The sequence below is a fragment of the Theropithecus gelada genome, chromosome 2 (assembly GCF_003255815.1).
Source record: "Theropithecus gelada isolate Dixy chromosome 2, Tgel_1.0, whole genome shotgun sequence".
Taxonomy (NCBI): domain Eukaryota; kingdom Metazoa; phylum Chordata; class Mammalia; order Primates; family Cercopithecidae; genus Theropithecus; species Theropithecus gelada.
The window spans coordinates 28,058,349-28,077,244 of NC_037669.1; the positions used below are offsets into that span (position 1 = coordinate 28,058,349).

The 18,896-nt window shown below is 38.5% G+C and overlaps 1 protein-coding gene across 3 annotated transcripts in view; it reads right to left on the reverse strand.

The window, feature by feature from the left end:
* Positions 1 to 5,059: 5,059 nt before the first annotated feature.
* The window catches only part of CD47 (CD47 molecule), a 48,534-nt gene continuing 34,697 nt past the window's right edge, over positions 5,060 to 18,896 (reverse strand). The window contains exons 7-11 of one of the 3 annotated variants that reach the window (XM_025375441.1): positions 18,749 to 18,841; positions 13,350 to 13,381; positions 11,998 to 12,022; positions 11,043 to 11,075; positions 5,060 to 9,059 (exon numbers count right to left, since the gene is read on the reverse strand). In XM_025375441.1, the coding sequence (XP_025231226.1) occupies positions 9,055 to 9,059; positions 11,043 to 11,075; positions 11,998 to 12,022; positions 13,350 to 13,381; positions 18,749 to 18,841 (188 nt within the window). In that variant the 3' untranslated portion in view covers positions 5,060 to 9,054. The remainder of the gene's footprint in view (positions 9,060 to 11,042; positions 11,076 to 11,997; positions 12,023 to 13,349; positions 13,382 to 18,748; positions 18,842 to 18,896) is intronic. The other 2 variants (XM_025375443.1, XM_025375444.1) reach the window with 2 other exon arrangements.

Genomic DNA, 18,896 nt, shown 5'->3' on the forward strand with positions numbered 1-18,896 from the left:
TCTAAGCGCCTGCACCAACAGCCAATGTCTTTCATCAGGTGCTCAGAAGAGGTGAAACCTAGGAGCACAGGAAGCACTTCTACTCCGTGGAAAAAGAAGCAATTATCGGAAAACATCCACGCTTCTGTGGCTGTCTTTCAAGGGCAAGAATAAATGTGCTGAACTATCCTCGAAGGCACTAATAACTGGGCTGCTGAACACCACCATGGCGATTATTGTTTTCCGGCTGACACTTGGCCAGTTCTTTCTCCTTTTTACTTTCAGGCTAATAATTAGATTTAAATCCCTGACAGGACTCTAACCATCTCCTCAGGGGGTTCTGGATTTCTTTACTATTGCTTGCAAAGATTTCATTTTTAAAAAGCCCTTTGAAACTATAAGTAAGTTACACTAGCAACAGCTTTTTAAAAAATCTATTATCTTATTGAGTCTTTTGAAGAACATATGCTGCTCTCCTCCTCCTAACCTTGAGAGACCAACCCTCATTTTTATCTCCAGTTTGAAGAATAAAAAATGCCCAGGAGGACGAGTAAAGGCAGACTCATAAAATGTGGTTTCCACCAGTGCTGGTGTCACTGCCAGGCTGATTTGGACAGCCCTTGGAATGTGTTGAATCAGGAATTTCGTTTCGTTTTTGATTAAAAAAATTTTTTCCGCTGGGCGCGGTGGCTCACGCCTGTAATCCCAGCACTTTGGGAGGCTGAGGTGGGTAGATCACGAGGTCAGGAGATCGAGACCATCCTGGCTAACACGGCGAAACTGTCTCTATTAAAAACACAAATAATTAGCCAGGCGAGGTGGCGGACGCCTGGTCCCAGCTACTCGGGAGGCTGAGGCAGGAGAATGGCGGGAACCCGGGAGGCGGCGCTTGCAGTGAGCCGAGATCCGGCCACTGCACTCCAGCCTGGGTGACAAAGCGAGACTCCGTCTTGGGAAAAAAGAAAAAAAAAAAATTTCCTATAGACAGTGAAAATCATTATGGTGGCTTTGCTTCTCAGGGGTGGGGGAGAAAGAACTGTTCTTTCTATGAGTAAATGACACTCTCGACCTCCGCGGCGGGTTGCTTTGAGCAAGGCAGTTAGAGGCGAGGTTTCGCAGACAGCGTTTTACCCTCCACGGCCCTGCGCTCCTTGGACGCCCATACCGACGGCCGAGTGCACTCACCTGGCTGTGACCGTGGAACGCCGCTTTTCTCCCTGTGAAGACACCTGGCCCAAACAGGGCACTTTCAAGCCTTGAAGAGTAAGATGGAGTCATATAAATAAGTAACTGGGTCAGGTGAGGACCCACTGGCAACCTGGCCTCATTAGCACTGTTACAGCAACGGAGTGGCCTCCCTGGAGGCTCTGGCACACACGAAACATCTGTTCTGGGGCCTGTCACCTTATGACTACTCTGGAGAATCCCAGTTGCTTCTGAGGAGAAGGCGGAGAGCCTGTTGGTCTCTGTACTGAGTCTGATCTATCCACACAATAAAGAAAAGCGATTCTGCCCAGAAGGCCCAAGGATGAGCTATGGGAAACTAGTCCAGCCAAGCCCTTCAGCGAAGCTTTTTCCGGGAGAACGAATTTAATACCTTTCCAGAGACATAAAAATAATACAAGAATATTTAATTTTACTCGGCTGGGTGCAGTGACTTACGCCTGTAATCCCAGCGCTTTGGAAGGCCCAGGCAGGGGGATCACCTGAGGTCAGGAGTTCGAGACCAGCCTGGCCAACATGGTGAAACCGTGTCTCTACTAAAAACGCAAAAATTAACCGGGGGTGGTGGTGGGCACCTGTGATCCCACCTACTCGGGAGGCTGGGGCAGGAGAATCTCTTGAACCTGGGAGGCAGAGGTTGCAGTGAGCTGAGATCCTGCCATTGCACTCCAGCCTGGGGGACAAGAGTGAGACTTTGTCTCAAAAAAGAAAAAAAAAAAAAAAAAAATTAATTTTACTAGAGTGTTTTTGAAAAAAACTAAAAAAAAAAATTTCGATATAACTTCAAGGATCATTCTTTTAGGCAATTAATAAATGCCCCATCTTCTATCATCATCAGCTTAAAGCAGAAAGGTTCTGTAATTTTCTGACCACTTTCCTTGAGCAGAAATGAGCAAAACTGATTTTTGTGGATGCTTTCAAACATATTCTCGCACAGGATCCATGGTAATCTTTTCTGTTCCCTGTAGTAATAGTTGTTAGCAGACAATTCCCACTGATAGCTAGGCATATAGCTAAAGACAGGAAGAGACGTGGGCTCTACTGAATTCATGATAATCAAATTTAAAAATCTAAGATATGTACCTAACCAATTCAATTGTGAGAAGTGAATACTTATTGCAATAAGGGTTTATTCGGGTTACCAAATATATACAACTTGCCCAAGTGACACTTATAAACATCACATTCCAAAAACATTAGGTTGAGCTGTGGATGCAAACTCTCCAGAGTGTAAGGAGCATTCCTAGAATGAGCTGCCTGGGAGGCAGGGGCTGAAGGCAGCCGACACAGGGCTCTCATCCCATATGGTGGGGTCGCTAGTCCTACAACTGCTGGGGGAGGAGGCTGCAATGGTAGGGAGAGCAAAGGGTCTAGTTGTTCCCAGTTAGCATGCCAGAGACATATTTCCCCACAGAATCTGTGACATATATGATGATTGGTAGAGACACAGGGGTTCACTCTGCCCACAGTGCAGCTTAACCACAACACCCTTCACAAACAGTACTTTTAATAAAAATGAGTAAAAATTAGAGAGCTCCACAAAAGACATATTCCATGCTTTGTTATTTTAATTATTATTATTCTTCTTTGAGACAGGGTCTCGCTCTGTCTCCCAGGCTGGAGTGCAGTGGTGTGATCATGGCTTCCTGCAGCCTCTATCCAGGGCTCAAGCGATCCTTCCACCTCAGCCTCTCAAGTAACTGAGACTACAGGTGCCCACCAGCACCCCCAGCTATCTTTTGTATTTTTTGTAGAGACAGGATTTTGCCATGTTGCCCAGGCTGGTCTCAAATTCCTGGCCTCAAGCAATCCACCTGCCTCAGCCTCCCTAAGTGCTGGGTGAGGCAGTGAGGCAGTGTCCGGCTTGTGTTATAAACAATATGTTTAAATTTTTTAAATAATCCATTTGTTTAGAAAGTCAAACCACTTACAGGCTGTTAATCTTGAAGAATTTCTTAGGCAACCCAGAGAAAAGTAGGAAGCAACATTATAGTTTTGCTTTTTATTAGGGGAGGCCTACGATCAGATAAGATTATTTTCAGTAGAGGCTTCCAGAAAGCCTGTCCATTAAGTGAGGAATGGTAGCAGTCTTGCAGTCTGGCTTCAAAACTGACATAAGACTGCCGTCTTTAGATTTACAAATCACTTCTCTCCAAACTGGACTTCTTACCAAGCATTTCTCATCATCCAGATTTGGAAAATATGCCTAGTCTTTCACAATTGGCTATCATCAGAGCTGAAAAGTTGCTGCCTGCTATTCAAGTGATTAAATAAATACTTGCTAAGTACATAGAGTTCCAATCATTAGCCCCACTGTTCTATGTAGTCATAGATACATAAAATAACCAGGCCAATTATCCCTAACTTAGAAGTAAATACTTCATTTCCCTCTGATTTGGTGAATGGGTACTTAGTGTGAAGCTTACAAAAAATAAAGATTACTTCTAACACCAAACACTGCCAGTTGTGCTTAAATCTCTGAGCCACTGGTAAAATCATGTCTTACCTGCATAGTGTTACCGTAGCCATTATTCTCTAAAGCTATCAAAGCTAAGGCCTTGAGGTGGACAGGTGCTGCACCAAAATGAAATTCAGTTGCGTTTGGAAGCCTACCCCTCCGTGGGAGTTCAATCAAGTTGAGTACAGTTGTGTGCTGCACAGAGCAGCTTTCAGTGCAGGAGGCAGGCCATTAAATGCTTTCTGAACTCCATTAGTTACCCCTGCTGAGAGTGAAAAGTTCTCATAAGTGCATAAAATTTAAATTGCCTATGAGGTAAGGAATGAGACGGTATTTTGCTGCAAATATTACTTTCTGTTCAAATGGTCTACAATCACACATATAATGCAGAATCACAGAGTACAGACCTGAAGGAATGAAGCGTTGACTAGGAATACTGTGCCTCAAATCAAATCTCATCATCTGGAAAGACCCCCCCGAGTTTGCTTCAGGTGAACTTCCCTCTGCCTGGCACCTCCAGCCAGGTACATGTGCTCCAATGGAGGCCAGAACCTCCACTCCAGTCTAGACTCAGGAGTCAGCCAGGCCCGATCAGAGCACCAGAGACGCTTGGCCTCAGTGACTGAAGGAGGCATGGCACATGACTCAGTCAGAGCACTGAGGTGAGGTGCAACCCAGGGTGGACAGGACTATTAAGAGAGACAGACATATGCTCTTTTTCACCCCTCTACTCTCCCTGAACCTGGGAGAAAATGGGTTTGGGACTGCCGCTGGCCATTTGCCATCACAGGAAACCTGGGAGAGTAAAGCCACATGAAGGACAGTAAAGCTGAGAGCTGGCAAGACATCGTGTCCTTATCACACTTTTCGGAGGCCCAGGATCCAGTTGCATGTCTGAATTTTCAGGTTACGTTAGCCAGCAGATCCCATTTTTCTTAGATTTAAGTTTTCTTTCACTTGTAATCAAAACAGTCCTAACTGATAATTAAAATGGAGAACCATACATTTCAGTCTTGAAGAGACTTATCTCATTCTACAGGTAGAGACAGACACTGAGATCCAGGGAAGTAGCTTTCCCAGGTCCTCTGCTAGCTGGTAGTGTAGCCAGGACTAGCACCCAGGTCTCCTGCTTTCTCATGTGATGTTTTCACTGCGCCATGGAGAAAATTAAAAAATAATTATGAAACACATTGGACTGGTTTAAAACTTTTAATTAAAACTCTGCTCTAATTAAAAGCTTATTGGATATTATACTCAAAAAATCCATAATTAATATTTTAAATCATTCTTTACATTGTTACCTAGAATATAAGCAACTTAAAAATACATTAATAAATTAAAATTTTCAGAAATGTGCTTGTGGTCTGCTGTAGCAGCAATAGAAATAGCCCAACAAAATAGCTTAAAATGTTTTATTAAGTATATATAATATTACAGGGTAATATTTACAAAGTTATGTTTTTTTTAAATAAAAAAGTACCTTGGCAAAGATTGCAGATATTCAAAGCTTCAAACAGTGATAAATTGATTTAATACATATAAAAAAAAAAAAAACCTTTAACGGTAACACAGCTGTTAAACAACTTTGGTCTTCAAATCACTGCAAAAAAATGGCTACTGACAAATAGCACACCTTTAATTGCTATGCAAAAAAGCTCTCTAGAGAGGATCTTGCACATAGCAACACTGGAGTTCTCTTTATTTAGAATGGTTAATAGATATTTATACGATGTGGGATCTAATTGTCAACAATGGCTTTTTGTAAATAATGCTCCATTTAATAAAAACAAAATGTTTTCTTCTCTCACCAGCCATGGTAACAACACTTTTAAGATTGAAGATGTTGTCTTACAGAGGAGCTTAGTACAAATGCTTTCTTTTTTTCAAAAAGAGAAATTTATGAGAAAGCTGGTTTTCAATGATCATAATTAAGAACTGTCAAAGTTAAAGGCAGAAAAACTTCCTGGTCACTCACTGCTCATCTCTTCAAAGTTACCTGGATTATCCCTATTAGTCACTGAAAATGACTTAACAAAGGACCCCCAGCAGGTGATGGCAGTTAGTAATTTTAAAATATGACACAAGTAAAACTGTTTATAAAAAAATCCCTCAACCAAATAAAATACAATAAAAGATAAACGGTTGCCCGACAATCATTTCTCCAGCTTCCAACAACAGGTAAATTAAGGAGTATGTGTTTCCACACACACACCACAGATCCCCCTTTTTGAATACCATTTTAAGACAAGAGAAACCTAGAAGGTTGATTACAGCTTAATTTTTATTATTGAGATGGAGGAGTAAACTTATCGTGTTTTGAGCTTTGTTAGTGCAAATAACAATTTGGTGGTCACTTACTAAATTGACTATAGCATCCGGAAAAAAGAAGTATTTTCAATTATGGGAAAGACCGTTATTTTAATTCTGACATTCTTAGGGATTTAAACAGAATGGACCTGGAGTTTCCAGGAGAAAAATAATCACCTCTGAAGGTTTTTAGAGCATGTGAAATTCGTCAAAAAAAAAAAAAAAAAAAAGACAAGAAATCTCTCAAGCTCATCCTATTAAAAAGTGATAAATCTAAATACAGCCAACTCTCAATCATTTAACTTATGTACCTAGCTTCTGATGTATGCAAAACACTGCAGGAAGAGAGAATGGAAGAAAGAAAAGCTCTAGCTATAGAAGGAATTTTAAAATCAAGGGAGAGGAGCAAGACCAAAAAACTAATAGAACTAAGCAAAGATGCATAAAGTACTGTAGGAATGGTAAGTTAAGAGATAAAAGAGCAGCTACACAGATGGAGAGAGACTGCAAAGGAGAGCTGGGGGAAGGGGCTGCAGGGCTGGAGAAGAATGTTTTGAAGGAGAAGACAAACAGAATTTGGCAAAAGCAGCTGGAAAGGTTGTTGCAGAAAAGGACAAATGGTGTCACTGTGAGAACAGACAATAAATAAAACTGAATGGAAGAGTCGACAGCAGAAACTGGGATCAGGGAGTAAAAAGCATATTATGGGACAAAACAGATACATAATGTGCAAAACATTGTCTGCAATTTAAATGTAATGTGATGGAATTTGGGAGCCATTACAAATCTGATTCAAAGAGAAGGAACTGGCCCAATGATGCCCAAGCAGGAGGACTCCTGCTGCTGTGGTCCCTTATCCAGAGAAGCTGACAACTAGTTAGAGCAAGAGTTGGTTTCATCTGGCATTTCCCCCACTACCTCTGGTGGCATTGTCTAGGGCAGTGAATGCCTCAAAAGGCAGGCAGCATTAAAGAGAACACAATGGATGGATGAGATCCAAGAGTGAACCCCAAATAAATGAGAGTTTACTACATAATAAAAGGTACAACTTTAGTTTATAAAAGCTTTTACTATAAAGATTTTCATACGTTTCCTAATAGGAGTTTGGATGTTTTTCAAGTCCATCTGCTTTTCCCTCGTTTCATCAAAACTGATTTTTAAAGTAACGAACTATGTTAGCAAAGTGTAAATATTTTCAGAAGGAAAAAGTGCTGCAGGAGCCATCGGATTTGTATAAAGGAATACAGCTCCCTCTCTATATGTTATTATTTTGGACAGCTATACAATCAGGGAATAATATACATGTGTGTATAGATATACGTATATATAGATATACGTATATATTTGTGTATACATTTTTTGTTTCCAAGAAGAGCTGTCTTGCTAGTATGTTCAGTTTTCCGAGAGGCTTCAGCAGGTCATAAATTTAGGTTTGCCATCGGCAAACTACTTGGTCCCAACATGAAATATGACCATTAATTTGGCATAAAAGAGGCACACGGGAACATCTGATGGACTAAGAAATAACTATTATTAATGCAACTACAAATATGAATATCTCATTACACAAACAGGAAGAATTACGTATTTTTACAGGGTATTGGTGAGCAGTCAAAAAGCGTGGCGAATTACCTAGAAGTTTTAAAAGTTTTAAGTGATCAAATATTTGCATCAAATATAATTTCACCCAATAAAGAACTTTGTATTTAAATGTTTTTACTAAAAGCACAAAATTAACCTTTGCTCTCCTGTAGGTACCCCACCTTTGTCCATACAGAAGATGCATGTGCCCTTCTCATACATATGCACATACAAACACACACCCACAAACAGGTAAAAAAACGAGTGCTAAAAGTCTAAAAGTACTCCAGGCGATCACAACTGTCAGAACGTTAATTTTCTTCTAACCAGGATAGGAAATGTGGGTTTTGTTTACTTTTCAATCATAGGGGAAGGGGAGTACGAGGCAGGACTACAGGAGGAAGGTGATGAATGTTTATCATGCAACATAGATACAACAGTAATAAACCCCCATTCAAGGGCTGGCCCATTGGCCTGATGGTGACACACATTTTGTTGCCATGCAGGAGACTCATAGTTCAAATTTCAATCTTGCTTTTTCATGCCCCAGATCAGAAAAGAAGTGAAGAAACACTGTAGATTTTTGCCTTCAAATCAGAGGAAGGGAATACATATGTTACAACCATAGCTATTTTTGCTGAAAAGTGTGAACAAAGTGCTCTGAGAACACGTCTGGCTCCTTCCTGCAACTGGTGCTACCGTGTCACTAGACCATGTTCAAAGAGGAGAAAAGGTGCTACATCTTGTACAGCAGAAGCAAGTAACAGGAGGACAAGACAGAGTTTCAAGGGGTTATGTGAATAAAAGGAAAACATATCCATCAATAAAAGTACCCTAAATCTGGGAAGGACCTGTTACACTGTTTGTTGAAGGGGAAATGTGGGAATGGCAACCCCCAAGAATGAGGACCACTATCTCCATCAATATCACATCATATAGAGATGGCATACAAGATGCTCCCAACCAAATTCCTGCCTGTACTTAATTTATTATTCCCTTGACCCAGAAGTGGCGGACACATCTCGGCTAGTGCCATACTGCCATAACTGCCCAAAGCTGCTGTGAACCTGAGTTGGCAAAGGTTTGATGGAAGCCACTGGTTTTCATAGCTATCTCTGGGTAATCACCAGGGCAGTGCTAAGCAGTTATCACCCTGAACCAATTTAAACTGGTTACCTAGAGACCAGAGGCCCTAGGATCTGAAAGGCATCATTCTTGGAAATTGTCCATTTTACTTTTGCCCCTAATTGATGAAAAATAACAACAAAAAACTGGATCTCAATTGGGCAAACAACAAAGATCATAATTATTTTATTAACTAAATTACAGCTGCTTTGAATAAAAACTTAACTAACAATCACGTAAGGGTCTCATAGGTGACAACCAGTTACTTTTCTTGTTTCTTCTCCCCAACAGTGAATCATCAAGGCCATGGTGCTTAAACACAAGTGTATTCCTTTCACGTCTTACTACTCTCCAAATCGGAGTCCATCACTTCACTTCAGTTACTCTGGAAAATTGAAAAATGAACATATAATCACTATTCGTGTCTATTTTCTATCCATTAAAAAGTTGATGCATTAAAAAATAGTTTCAGATACCTAGTATCTAAAAATTAAGAAAATACATCTGCAAAGGTCAGAGACAGAAACCAGGCGGATCATTAGCCTTTTTAATTTCAGTAAGAAAAAGGCCAATGCCAAATCAAAGTGAAAAGTCAACACAGTCTGATTATCTCTGTTTGCTCGGTTGGCTGAGGAAAAGCCAAGAGATGTTGATTTTTCAAAGCAAAAGACATTGATCCTAGAATAATATTCTATAATATTCACTTTGGATCTCCACCATTCATTTAATGTAAGTAAAATAAACATCTGATCAGCTGTAGATGAAAGAGAAAAACGGTCCCGACTCTGATCCCTGGGAAGCACCTTGGACCTCATTCATCGACAAGGCAGACACACTGTGAGCACTGAGCAGCTGTCAGTGGGAAGCACCCGCCAGACAGACATTTTAAAAACAAATGCTGATCAGGTGAATATTAGCAAAATTAAGGGAATCTTGAAGATCATCGTAAATTTCATCACAAATATTCAAGGCAAAACTGATTTACAATATTTCCTGATGCAGTAGTTTAAAAAAGTCACATCTTAAGAGAAATTAACAAAGGAAGAGACACTCAAGATTCTTAGATTGCTTTCCTGAAAATGGAGAAAAGTTTAGTTTCTTCATACAACTACAGAACAATGACACCACCAAGGAAAAGGAAAGGACATAGAAATTAAAAAAAAAAAAAAAGGACATCAGACTGTAAACATTAACAAACCATGCCACAGTTACTGGAACAAACCATGCCACGCCACAGTTACTGGAACAAACCATGCCACAATTCCTGCTACCAGTTGTTTTTTGTTTTTTTAATATCTTTTAGTTTATTCCTGTGAATTTATTCCTTGAAGTCTTTTTTAGGAGGGTAATGGCTTACATAACAAAACATGCTTTTAAAGGCTGTGACACAAACGTACAAAAGTAGGATCATTCTGTGACTCCATTTTGAATATACATGGTTTTAAACTTTGTTCACCAATGCATGAAGTGTTTTTAATCTTATGCAAATATTAATGGTACTTGGGGGAATATAGCTTCCTGAGTTAAATGCTGCACTTTGCTACAGAAGTGGGCAGGTAAGGTCACAGACTTTAAAACAGTAAAATATAAAGCAAACTATTTACATGACCGAGGAGTGATTATAAATATCAAAGGTAAGAAGATGTTTTTGATAAGATAAAAACATAAACATAGTAACTAAATGCCAACAAAACTGAGGAATCATAATATGTTAAGGTAAAACCAAAATGAATGCTTGTAGCACTCAATATCTCAAACCTATGTATCTTTAAGAACAATATATATCTTTGAAATATTCTATAAAGATTAGAAGTTATTAGCCCAGAGTCCTTAAAAAAAAAAAAAAAAAAGCAGCAGCATCAGCAGCAAAAGCTCAGGACAAAACATCTCTCTTTCTCTCTCTCTCGCTCTTTAATCATCTCCCAAAAGGTTAGAACTAAGCTCCTGACTGGAAAAGCAGAGATGTTAAGTCCCCATGGGTTAAATGCAACAAAATCACCAACACAAGCAAAAAAGAAACTTTGTCAAAATGATAAAGATCTGTGGCAGATTATTTATGTGCCTTATAAAAGGCAGTTTACAGTCACCAGACACTGAATCTGAAAAACGTTTTACAAAAAGTGGTAATTTCTCTTTGCTGAGAGCCATATGACTGGAGTCTGATTCGTGACACCCTACAGCTTTTATAGTCGTAGTTTTGCAATTTTTAGCGAAGTAGATTTAAGTTGTATACATCAAGAAATGTGAACCTTTATTATCTGACAGTGTCCCTTTTACTAAAAAAGAGCCACATTTTCAAGAAGCTTTTTTGTTTTTCAATGTCCGTGTTTTAACTGATCTATAATTATTAAGTGCAGTTTATACTTACCATCATTCATCATTCCTTTTGATTCTTTGAATGCTAGGGATTAGTAACAAGCCAAGCAGGCAGTTAGTAAGGTTCCACAATTGGAAATCATTTCTAAATCAACAAATATGCCATGATATGCTAACTAGTCTACAACTCTACAGCCAAATTAATTGTAAAGCTATCATTTTATTATGTAGCCTTTTTGTGGATCATGCCCACAGCATTCACAAAGGAAAGAGACTTAGCTGGGAAATCAGATCTAGGTTTACAAAGAAAGGAAATGAGATGTTTTGGTCTCACTCTGTGGCAACAGCGTGTATCTTTCTAAAACGTGTAAATCAGAAATTGGAAGTAATTGGGATCCTTCTCTACTAGGGGGTGTCACACTTCATCTCAGCCAGTACCAAAAGGCAACCATCTCCTTGCCCATATAGCACTTGGCTAAGGTAAGCAACTACTTAGACACAGAATGTGCATTTTTCCCACAGTTGAGAATATTATAAAATATTCATAATTCTTTTTTTTTTTTTTTGAGATGGAGTCTTGCTCTGTCGCCAGGCTGGAGTGCAGTGGCACGATCTCGACTCACTGCAACCTCCACATTCTGGGTTCAAGCAATTCTCCTGCCTCGGCCTCCCGAGTAGCTGGGAATACATGCACGCACCACCACGCCCAGCTAATTTTTGTATTTTCAGTAGAGACAGGGTTTCAACATGTTGGCCAGGATGGTCTCAATCTCTTGACCTCATGATCTGCTTGCCTCGGCCTCCCAAGGTGCTGGGATTACAGGTGTGAGCCACCGTGCCCAGCCAATAATTCTTGATGAATAATCAAGAGTAGAGATGCCAAGGCAAGAGGAAAAGAGGAAAAAAACTCTATATTCTTCCTAAGGCATAGACGGGGCATTCTACAGTTTTGCGGGCCAGTTCAAATTATGATCTGGTAAGGGATTAAGAGTGAAATAACCACATACCATTAAGGGGTTCCTCTACAGCTTTCTGAAAAATATTTAAAATATATTTACATAAAAATATAATTTGTCATGTCATTTTATAGTAAAACTTATATATGCTAATATTTAAACTATGTAGTAAGCAGTAAATCCTACAGTCCAAAAAAAAAAAAAAAAAACATGAAATAAGGCTATAAATGTTAAAGCAAAGCTTGCCAAGTCTGGTTAATAGTTTAGTAATAATTGCATTATTCTCTTAATATTATTTTTCTCAACAGAATTTCCCACTTCACCACTCTCAGCTCAAGAAATTCTAACTTCTAAAAATATTAAAGTGCAAGCATAAATAGCAACAACAGAATAAATAATACAGTGAAGAGGTGGAAGCAAAACAGAATCATCTTTAAGTATCGCAAATTGCGCTCAGTAACCAGGAAAGAAAATGTGTTAGGATTTACAGGTCCGGTTAAGTTGCTGGCCTCTTGTGACCAACGTAGCTATGGCACCAATCTTTCTAGAATATACTCCTGTGGTCGACACACATACCCGCCCCACCTGCCCTTTAAGCACACTGAGGCTTGTCAGACTTAGAAGCATATGTGACCTCTACCTCCGGCCACAGACAGAAGACTCTCTTTGGCATTCCAGATAAATCTATCATCACTCCGTAAAAGGAAGCTAAGTACAATATAATCCTTTCCAGAGCTTATCTCCACAAAATAGCCGTTGGGCCTGTCACCGTGATAAGTCTATGTTTATAAACATGCTTTTCTCTTATTTATGCCCTCCTAAAATTACTCCTTTCTTGGAATTTTCTCAGATGGCTTAATAAGGTATCTAAGGTACAATGAAACCTTAAGCACAGTTTTAACGGAAAAAATGTGTAAAACATTTGTATGGGAGGGGATCGAATCATAACTCCGAATAGATGTTTTCAGCAATATTTACATTTATTTTTATAATTATCATTTTTAATGATGTCAATTTAGTATGAATTTCTCCTCATTTTTAAGCCTGAAATTGTCATTCTGTGTATGCATATCCAATGAATCCAAGAGGTGAGGCGATATATTGGAATCAGCTTCCTTCTGATTGCAGAGATAATATAGCCATTATTCCTACTTTGCAGTTCTGGGTGTGAGAAGTCAGTACAATCTTAAGAAATCATGTATTCCATCCCATTGATACTAAAATGACCAAACACAGGTTTTAAAATAGAACTGGGCCCATTCATGCAAAGGTCATGCAATGACTTCAAACTTCTCTTAATTTGATGTGACACTAAACAGATAGCAAAATATCTCAATTACCAATTTCCTCAGTCTAATCCCTCAAATGATCATTCACAATTCATTTAATAAACTTTAACTTACCCTAGGAGGTTGTATAGTCTTCTGATTGGAAGCTGATATAAATAACAAATAAGAATATAAATTTAATAAATGAAATAAACTAAGGCATTTGGTAATGTTTAATTTTAAGATAAAATGTTCAGGGCTAAAACTAAAGGTGCCAGAGATGTTAATGAAAGAGTTCCAGTTCTGTCTATTCAAACATGCTGAATATTCTTGATTATATATACTGATTTGAAAAACGAAGCAAATAACCCACCTACATCAAATAATAAACACATTCTCTCATTTGTTAAGGCCATCTTTCCCCCAAATCAGCCACTTGTTACACTGGTTGGTGGGAAAACGCTGTCACCAACATACCCCCACTGTGGGTGCTCCATCCTCCCTCCTCTGTCTACCCAGAGTGTGGACAGAATGTGCCAGAATTTGTCCCCACTACTCCATCTCCCTTAGCTCACTGTTCCTGTTTCTTACTGCTCAGTCTCTTTCTTCACACCACTCCCTGGGTCTTTCCAGTTTCAAAGCTCCAAAGAGCTAACAAACTAAAGAAAATACTCAGATCGCTCTGAGTATTCCTGTATGTATTTCTTTTTAGCTTTCTGACTCGCCTTCTTCACTGCTTCTAAATGGATTCATTAATGAAGTTGAAGGAATATAGGACATGAGCAAAGTGACGAAAGGGAAAAGAATACCCTAGTTGGGTAGGGAAGAAGAGATAGCTTCCTTATAAAAAAAACAAATGAGAAGGCAGGCCGTGGTGGCTGACGCCTGTAATCCCAGCACTTTGGGAGGCCAAGGCAAATAGATTGCTTGAGCTCAGGTGTTCAAGACCAGCCTGGGCAACATGATGAAACCCTGTCTCTACCAAAAATACAAAAATTAGCTGGCGTGGTGGTGCATGCCTATAGCCCCAGCTGTGTGGGAGGCTGAGGTGGGAGGATCTCCCTCGGCCTGGCAGGCAGAGGCTGCAGAGAGCTGGGGACACGCCACTGCACTCCAGCCTGGGTGATAGAGCGAGACTCTGTCTCAAAAAATAAAAGAACCCAAAAAACCAAATAAATACAGAATTAGAATCCTACAGATGGAAAAGCGTCGAACAGAAACATGCCATGAACCACGCAGCAGGAGGGGGATCCTACTGAACAGAGAGGTCCATTCCACTGAGACCTGGGCTGGATGACAGCATTGGATTTTCTCATCAGCAGATCGAGGCACACCTCCAGGACTGCTCTGTGTTCCTTACTATTTATTTACCACCACTGCACACTTGCACTCTGTTAAGCTTCTGAAGCTGGCAGGGAAAAGAGCAGGTCCTGACCCAAGGAAAGCCAATCTGTGAGCCAGCCAAAAGCTGACGAGTCTTTCTCCAACAGGAAAAATGGCAAAGGACTGGACTGACAAGTTTCTCCCCACCACTGGACTCTAAGGAGAAACAGAAAAAAGACCAGAAAGTTGGTGATGGGAAGGGAAAGTGAAAAAGAAACAGAAAGGAGGCAAGGACGAGCTCAAAGCTGTAGGTAAGAAAAGCTGTCTGTGAGAAGGCATGAATAGGATAAAAAACGGGGGCATAAAGGAGAGGGTGAGCTAGCTGGCTAACAGGCAAAGAATCGAAGACAGAGGAACTCGGGAACTATAACCGACAGGAGCATCACCTTACTCTCGCGGCTGAGAGGGCAACACGATGCTTCAGCTCTTTGAGATGGAATGGATCCTTCCAATTCCTAGACTACATACTGTCCCACCCCTGTGAGGCCCAGTTATGTATCTGAACTCATAGGAGTCCAGTCTCTGTTAGTGCCATGGGTGGCTTTAAATAGACCTCCCTTACTGTGGAGGAACCTGGGGGAGTGATCTGGTCCTTGCATCCAAACAAGAAGCCAACCTCTTTTTAAAGTATAGAACGGGGTAAAATGGGTTGGGATGCACTACATTTAGCAGCTTCCCCAATAAACCAAGCAGAAATATAGAGCTTTATTTGGGAACATCAAGATAGCTACATGTATATACAACTGAACTTCAATGAAACCATGCCTTATATCTATGTTCTACAAAGAAAAAGAGAACTAAACAGCTACCTAAATTTCTGATGATAATATATAAGGTCAGAGATACAGTTTTAGAGTTACATTTTTGAGCTCATAAATTTATTTATCAGAATAAACATTGCCAGGTGTGGTGGCACATGCCTGTAGTCCCAGCTACTTGGGAGGCTGAGGTGGGAGCATAGATTGAGCCCAGGAGCTTAAGGCCAGCCTGATCAACATAATGAGACCCTGTCTCTAAAAACAAAACAAAACAAAATAGAATATTGCTAACTGCCAAGTAACTCATTTTCTTCCCTAATAATGTGTAAAGAATAGTTTCTAGTTCTAAATCTCACATCCAAGGGATGTCACATTTGGCTGTCCCATTCTGAAAAAAGAGATTTATGAAGAATGGTACTTCAAAGGGACATCAATCAGTTGTGATCCCTCTAAATATTATAAAACAAAATAGTGTAGAAGTTAATTTCACCTGAGTTAATTCTCTCCAATATGGATATAACCCATGTGACAAAAGAATTATTATGACTAAGCTGCTGCTATCATAAGCCTAAGACATTGACAGCCATATACATATATTTTTTTTAACCACAAGCCTTAAGCATTCCATACGAGCTTACTTGCAGTGCTTTTTGATTTGTTCTTCTCTCCCTGAAACATGTGACTCCATGCCATAAATATATTTCCAGGGTTTAAATTTTTCAAAAACATTTTTTCTACTGATACCAAATTTACCTCTCAAATTGAACAAGAAAATATCTGAATTTATACCTATACATACATATAAATTCTACATATACATTCTGCATCTGCATCATTCTAAAATATCTGGATGTTGTGGTAAATATGGTTCTTACTGCTACTAGATTGCTTTGTATCAAAACACTATATGCCCTTATATTGAACTAACTGGTAATAGCTTTAAAAATGAGAAAGTATTGACCCTTATAATCATATAAACGTTCTCTACAAACAACAAGCCCAACTTTAGTGAGTTTGGTTAGTTGCTTGTAATCTTTTCTATGCTTTCACATTAAGTTATTGTGCCCAGTCCTTTGTCTCATCTTATAAAATTAAAATGCTTCCAATAAAAGAAAAAAAAATACAACAGTTTAAAAAATTTAAAAATAGAAAGTGAAAATCACTTTCACAGAAAGTTGTAGAAAGTGAAAGGCCTACTCTTTAAAATAACAATTAAGGCTACAAATTTAAAGTTGGAAATAATAAAAATTATAAAAGTTAAAAATCTCATAGTGACATTAACTTCTTCTTGAAGAGAAAGCTTGGATTTTTAACTATCTGAGGATTTTATTGCATTTAAATCAAAGCACAATCATTAGAGTTTTCTAAAATAGAACACGTGCAATGAGTAAAAATTGTTTTGGAGACACTTAAAATTTTAACTTCCTAATACAAACGCTCAAATTTGCAACCTTAATGTAACATAGATTCAGATTTACACAGTCAGATTATATAAGCAAACCATATGAATGTTCCTCCTAGTCTACCACATTATCTAAAGAGCAACTTTCCTGTACCTTGTCTCTTCTTGCCTTTCAACTGACCGTAGGTGTCCCTCTGAACTCTGGCATCAGACAAATTGATTTAAAAAGTTAACTTAGGATACTATCAATAAAATTAGGACACTATCAATAAAATTGCACTAAATTTTAAACATATAGCATAAATTTTAGCATATAGTATACTTATATGCTAACCTATGACAAAGAAAAAATAATTTGGGGAACTTGTCAGGATTTCAGTCATTTTAATTTTAATGTCAGAACAGTGACAGGTACAGTAGAGTGGTTTCACAGTCTTGGAGGAATGTAAGTGATGGAGAAGGCAGGAGAGTGAGGTTAAGGAGGTGGCAGATAGACAATGCTTAGTTCCACTTGAGGCATTGTCACCAGACCTGCTAGCAACTGTACTGAAGATCATTCTATGCTAGATATGGAAGGTATGGGGTGGCATGGGAGTAAAAGGGAGGACAACCCAGATAGTGAGGAAAAAATAAGAGCGTGCTGCCCATCAGCCAAAGGTATCTAATACTAATTCACCAGAGTTGCATGGATACTGCAAATCACACACTATTCTCAGGCATTCGTGGGGAGCAACAAAACCAGGAGTGTCATCTTCCAGAACCAGACACATGGTGATTGGAAGATGTAGCAAAAATAGAATATGCACCAACATTCAAGATGTTCACTGTAGCTACCACATGGATTCCATTCTGCTTTAGATGTCTCCATTGTATTTTATGGCATTATGTGGTATAAAATTAGAAAATTTCATTGAGCAACAACTAAGACTTATGAACTCATATGCTAAAGATAGGTAGATTTTGGTTAAGTATTTTAATTATCTAATAAGCATTAATTAAAGAAAGACACAGAATATATGACAGAATTGAATTCAATTACCAAGAACCAAAAGTTCAGAAATAAAGGTAAAATTTTTTTGAAACTATTATGTGAGTCATATGGGAAATTATTTGACTGTAACAATTCAAGTTTTGTATTAGATTTTAGAAACACATACAGCAAAGTTTACCTACAGCAAAGCAGAAATACTATTTTTTTACTCCATTAATTTATAACTTTGGATTATTAAGAGTATGTTTTATTTCATAAAAAATATAATTTTTTTAAAAAGGGAAACTAATATAAATGACATTATCGGGAACATCCTGAGCTTAGGTAAGATGACATTAGTTTCAGGCACAATTAAAAATATCTCTCTGTGTGTACATATCTCAATAAAAATAAGAATTTATGCAGAAACACTACTTGAAAATTGGCAGATTAAATATAAAAGTTAGAAACAATGAAGTAAATTCCATACTTATTAATAATTGATTTTAAAAGGAGTAAGTCTAAATTTTGAAACTCAATGTTTTCATAATTTGGTTTTAACTAGAACTGTTTTAAAGTCATGCATTAGAGGTCACTGTTCTTTAAATGAACAAAACTGATAGATTGTGAATCTTCATTCCTGTCTAGGGGTGTCTATGTCTGCAAGAAAAAGAGCAAGTGATAAACAAACAGGTCTCTGCAGGAGAGCTCTACACAGAAACACTGCAACAATTACAACTCCTATTCTATTACTTAACACAGATCCTCAAAGATTGCTCCCCTTTTACTTAGTATAAAAAGATACACATTCTAATAGATAAAGCCATTTTCTTTAAACTAGTTTGAAAACCAAACTTTTCATTAATCCTATATGTCTTCCACCCTCTTTAATTACCCTCAAATCATTCCAACTGTATTTTCTGATTTTTGGTCCTAAACTGGAAGAACAAACTAAAAAGCATTTTCTAAGTGTTAAATCTGAAATTACTGGCATAGGTTAATGAAAATAAGATTGACTTACCCACAAATTTCATATAAACTAGTCCAAGTAATTGTGCTAGAGCTAAGATACTCAAACCTGAAATCAGAAGAGGGCCATGCATTGGTATACACGCTGTAAAAAAAAAAAAAACAATTCTGTATTAGAAAAGCATATGAAACAACTTACT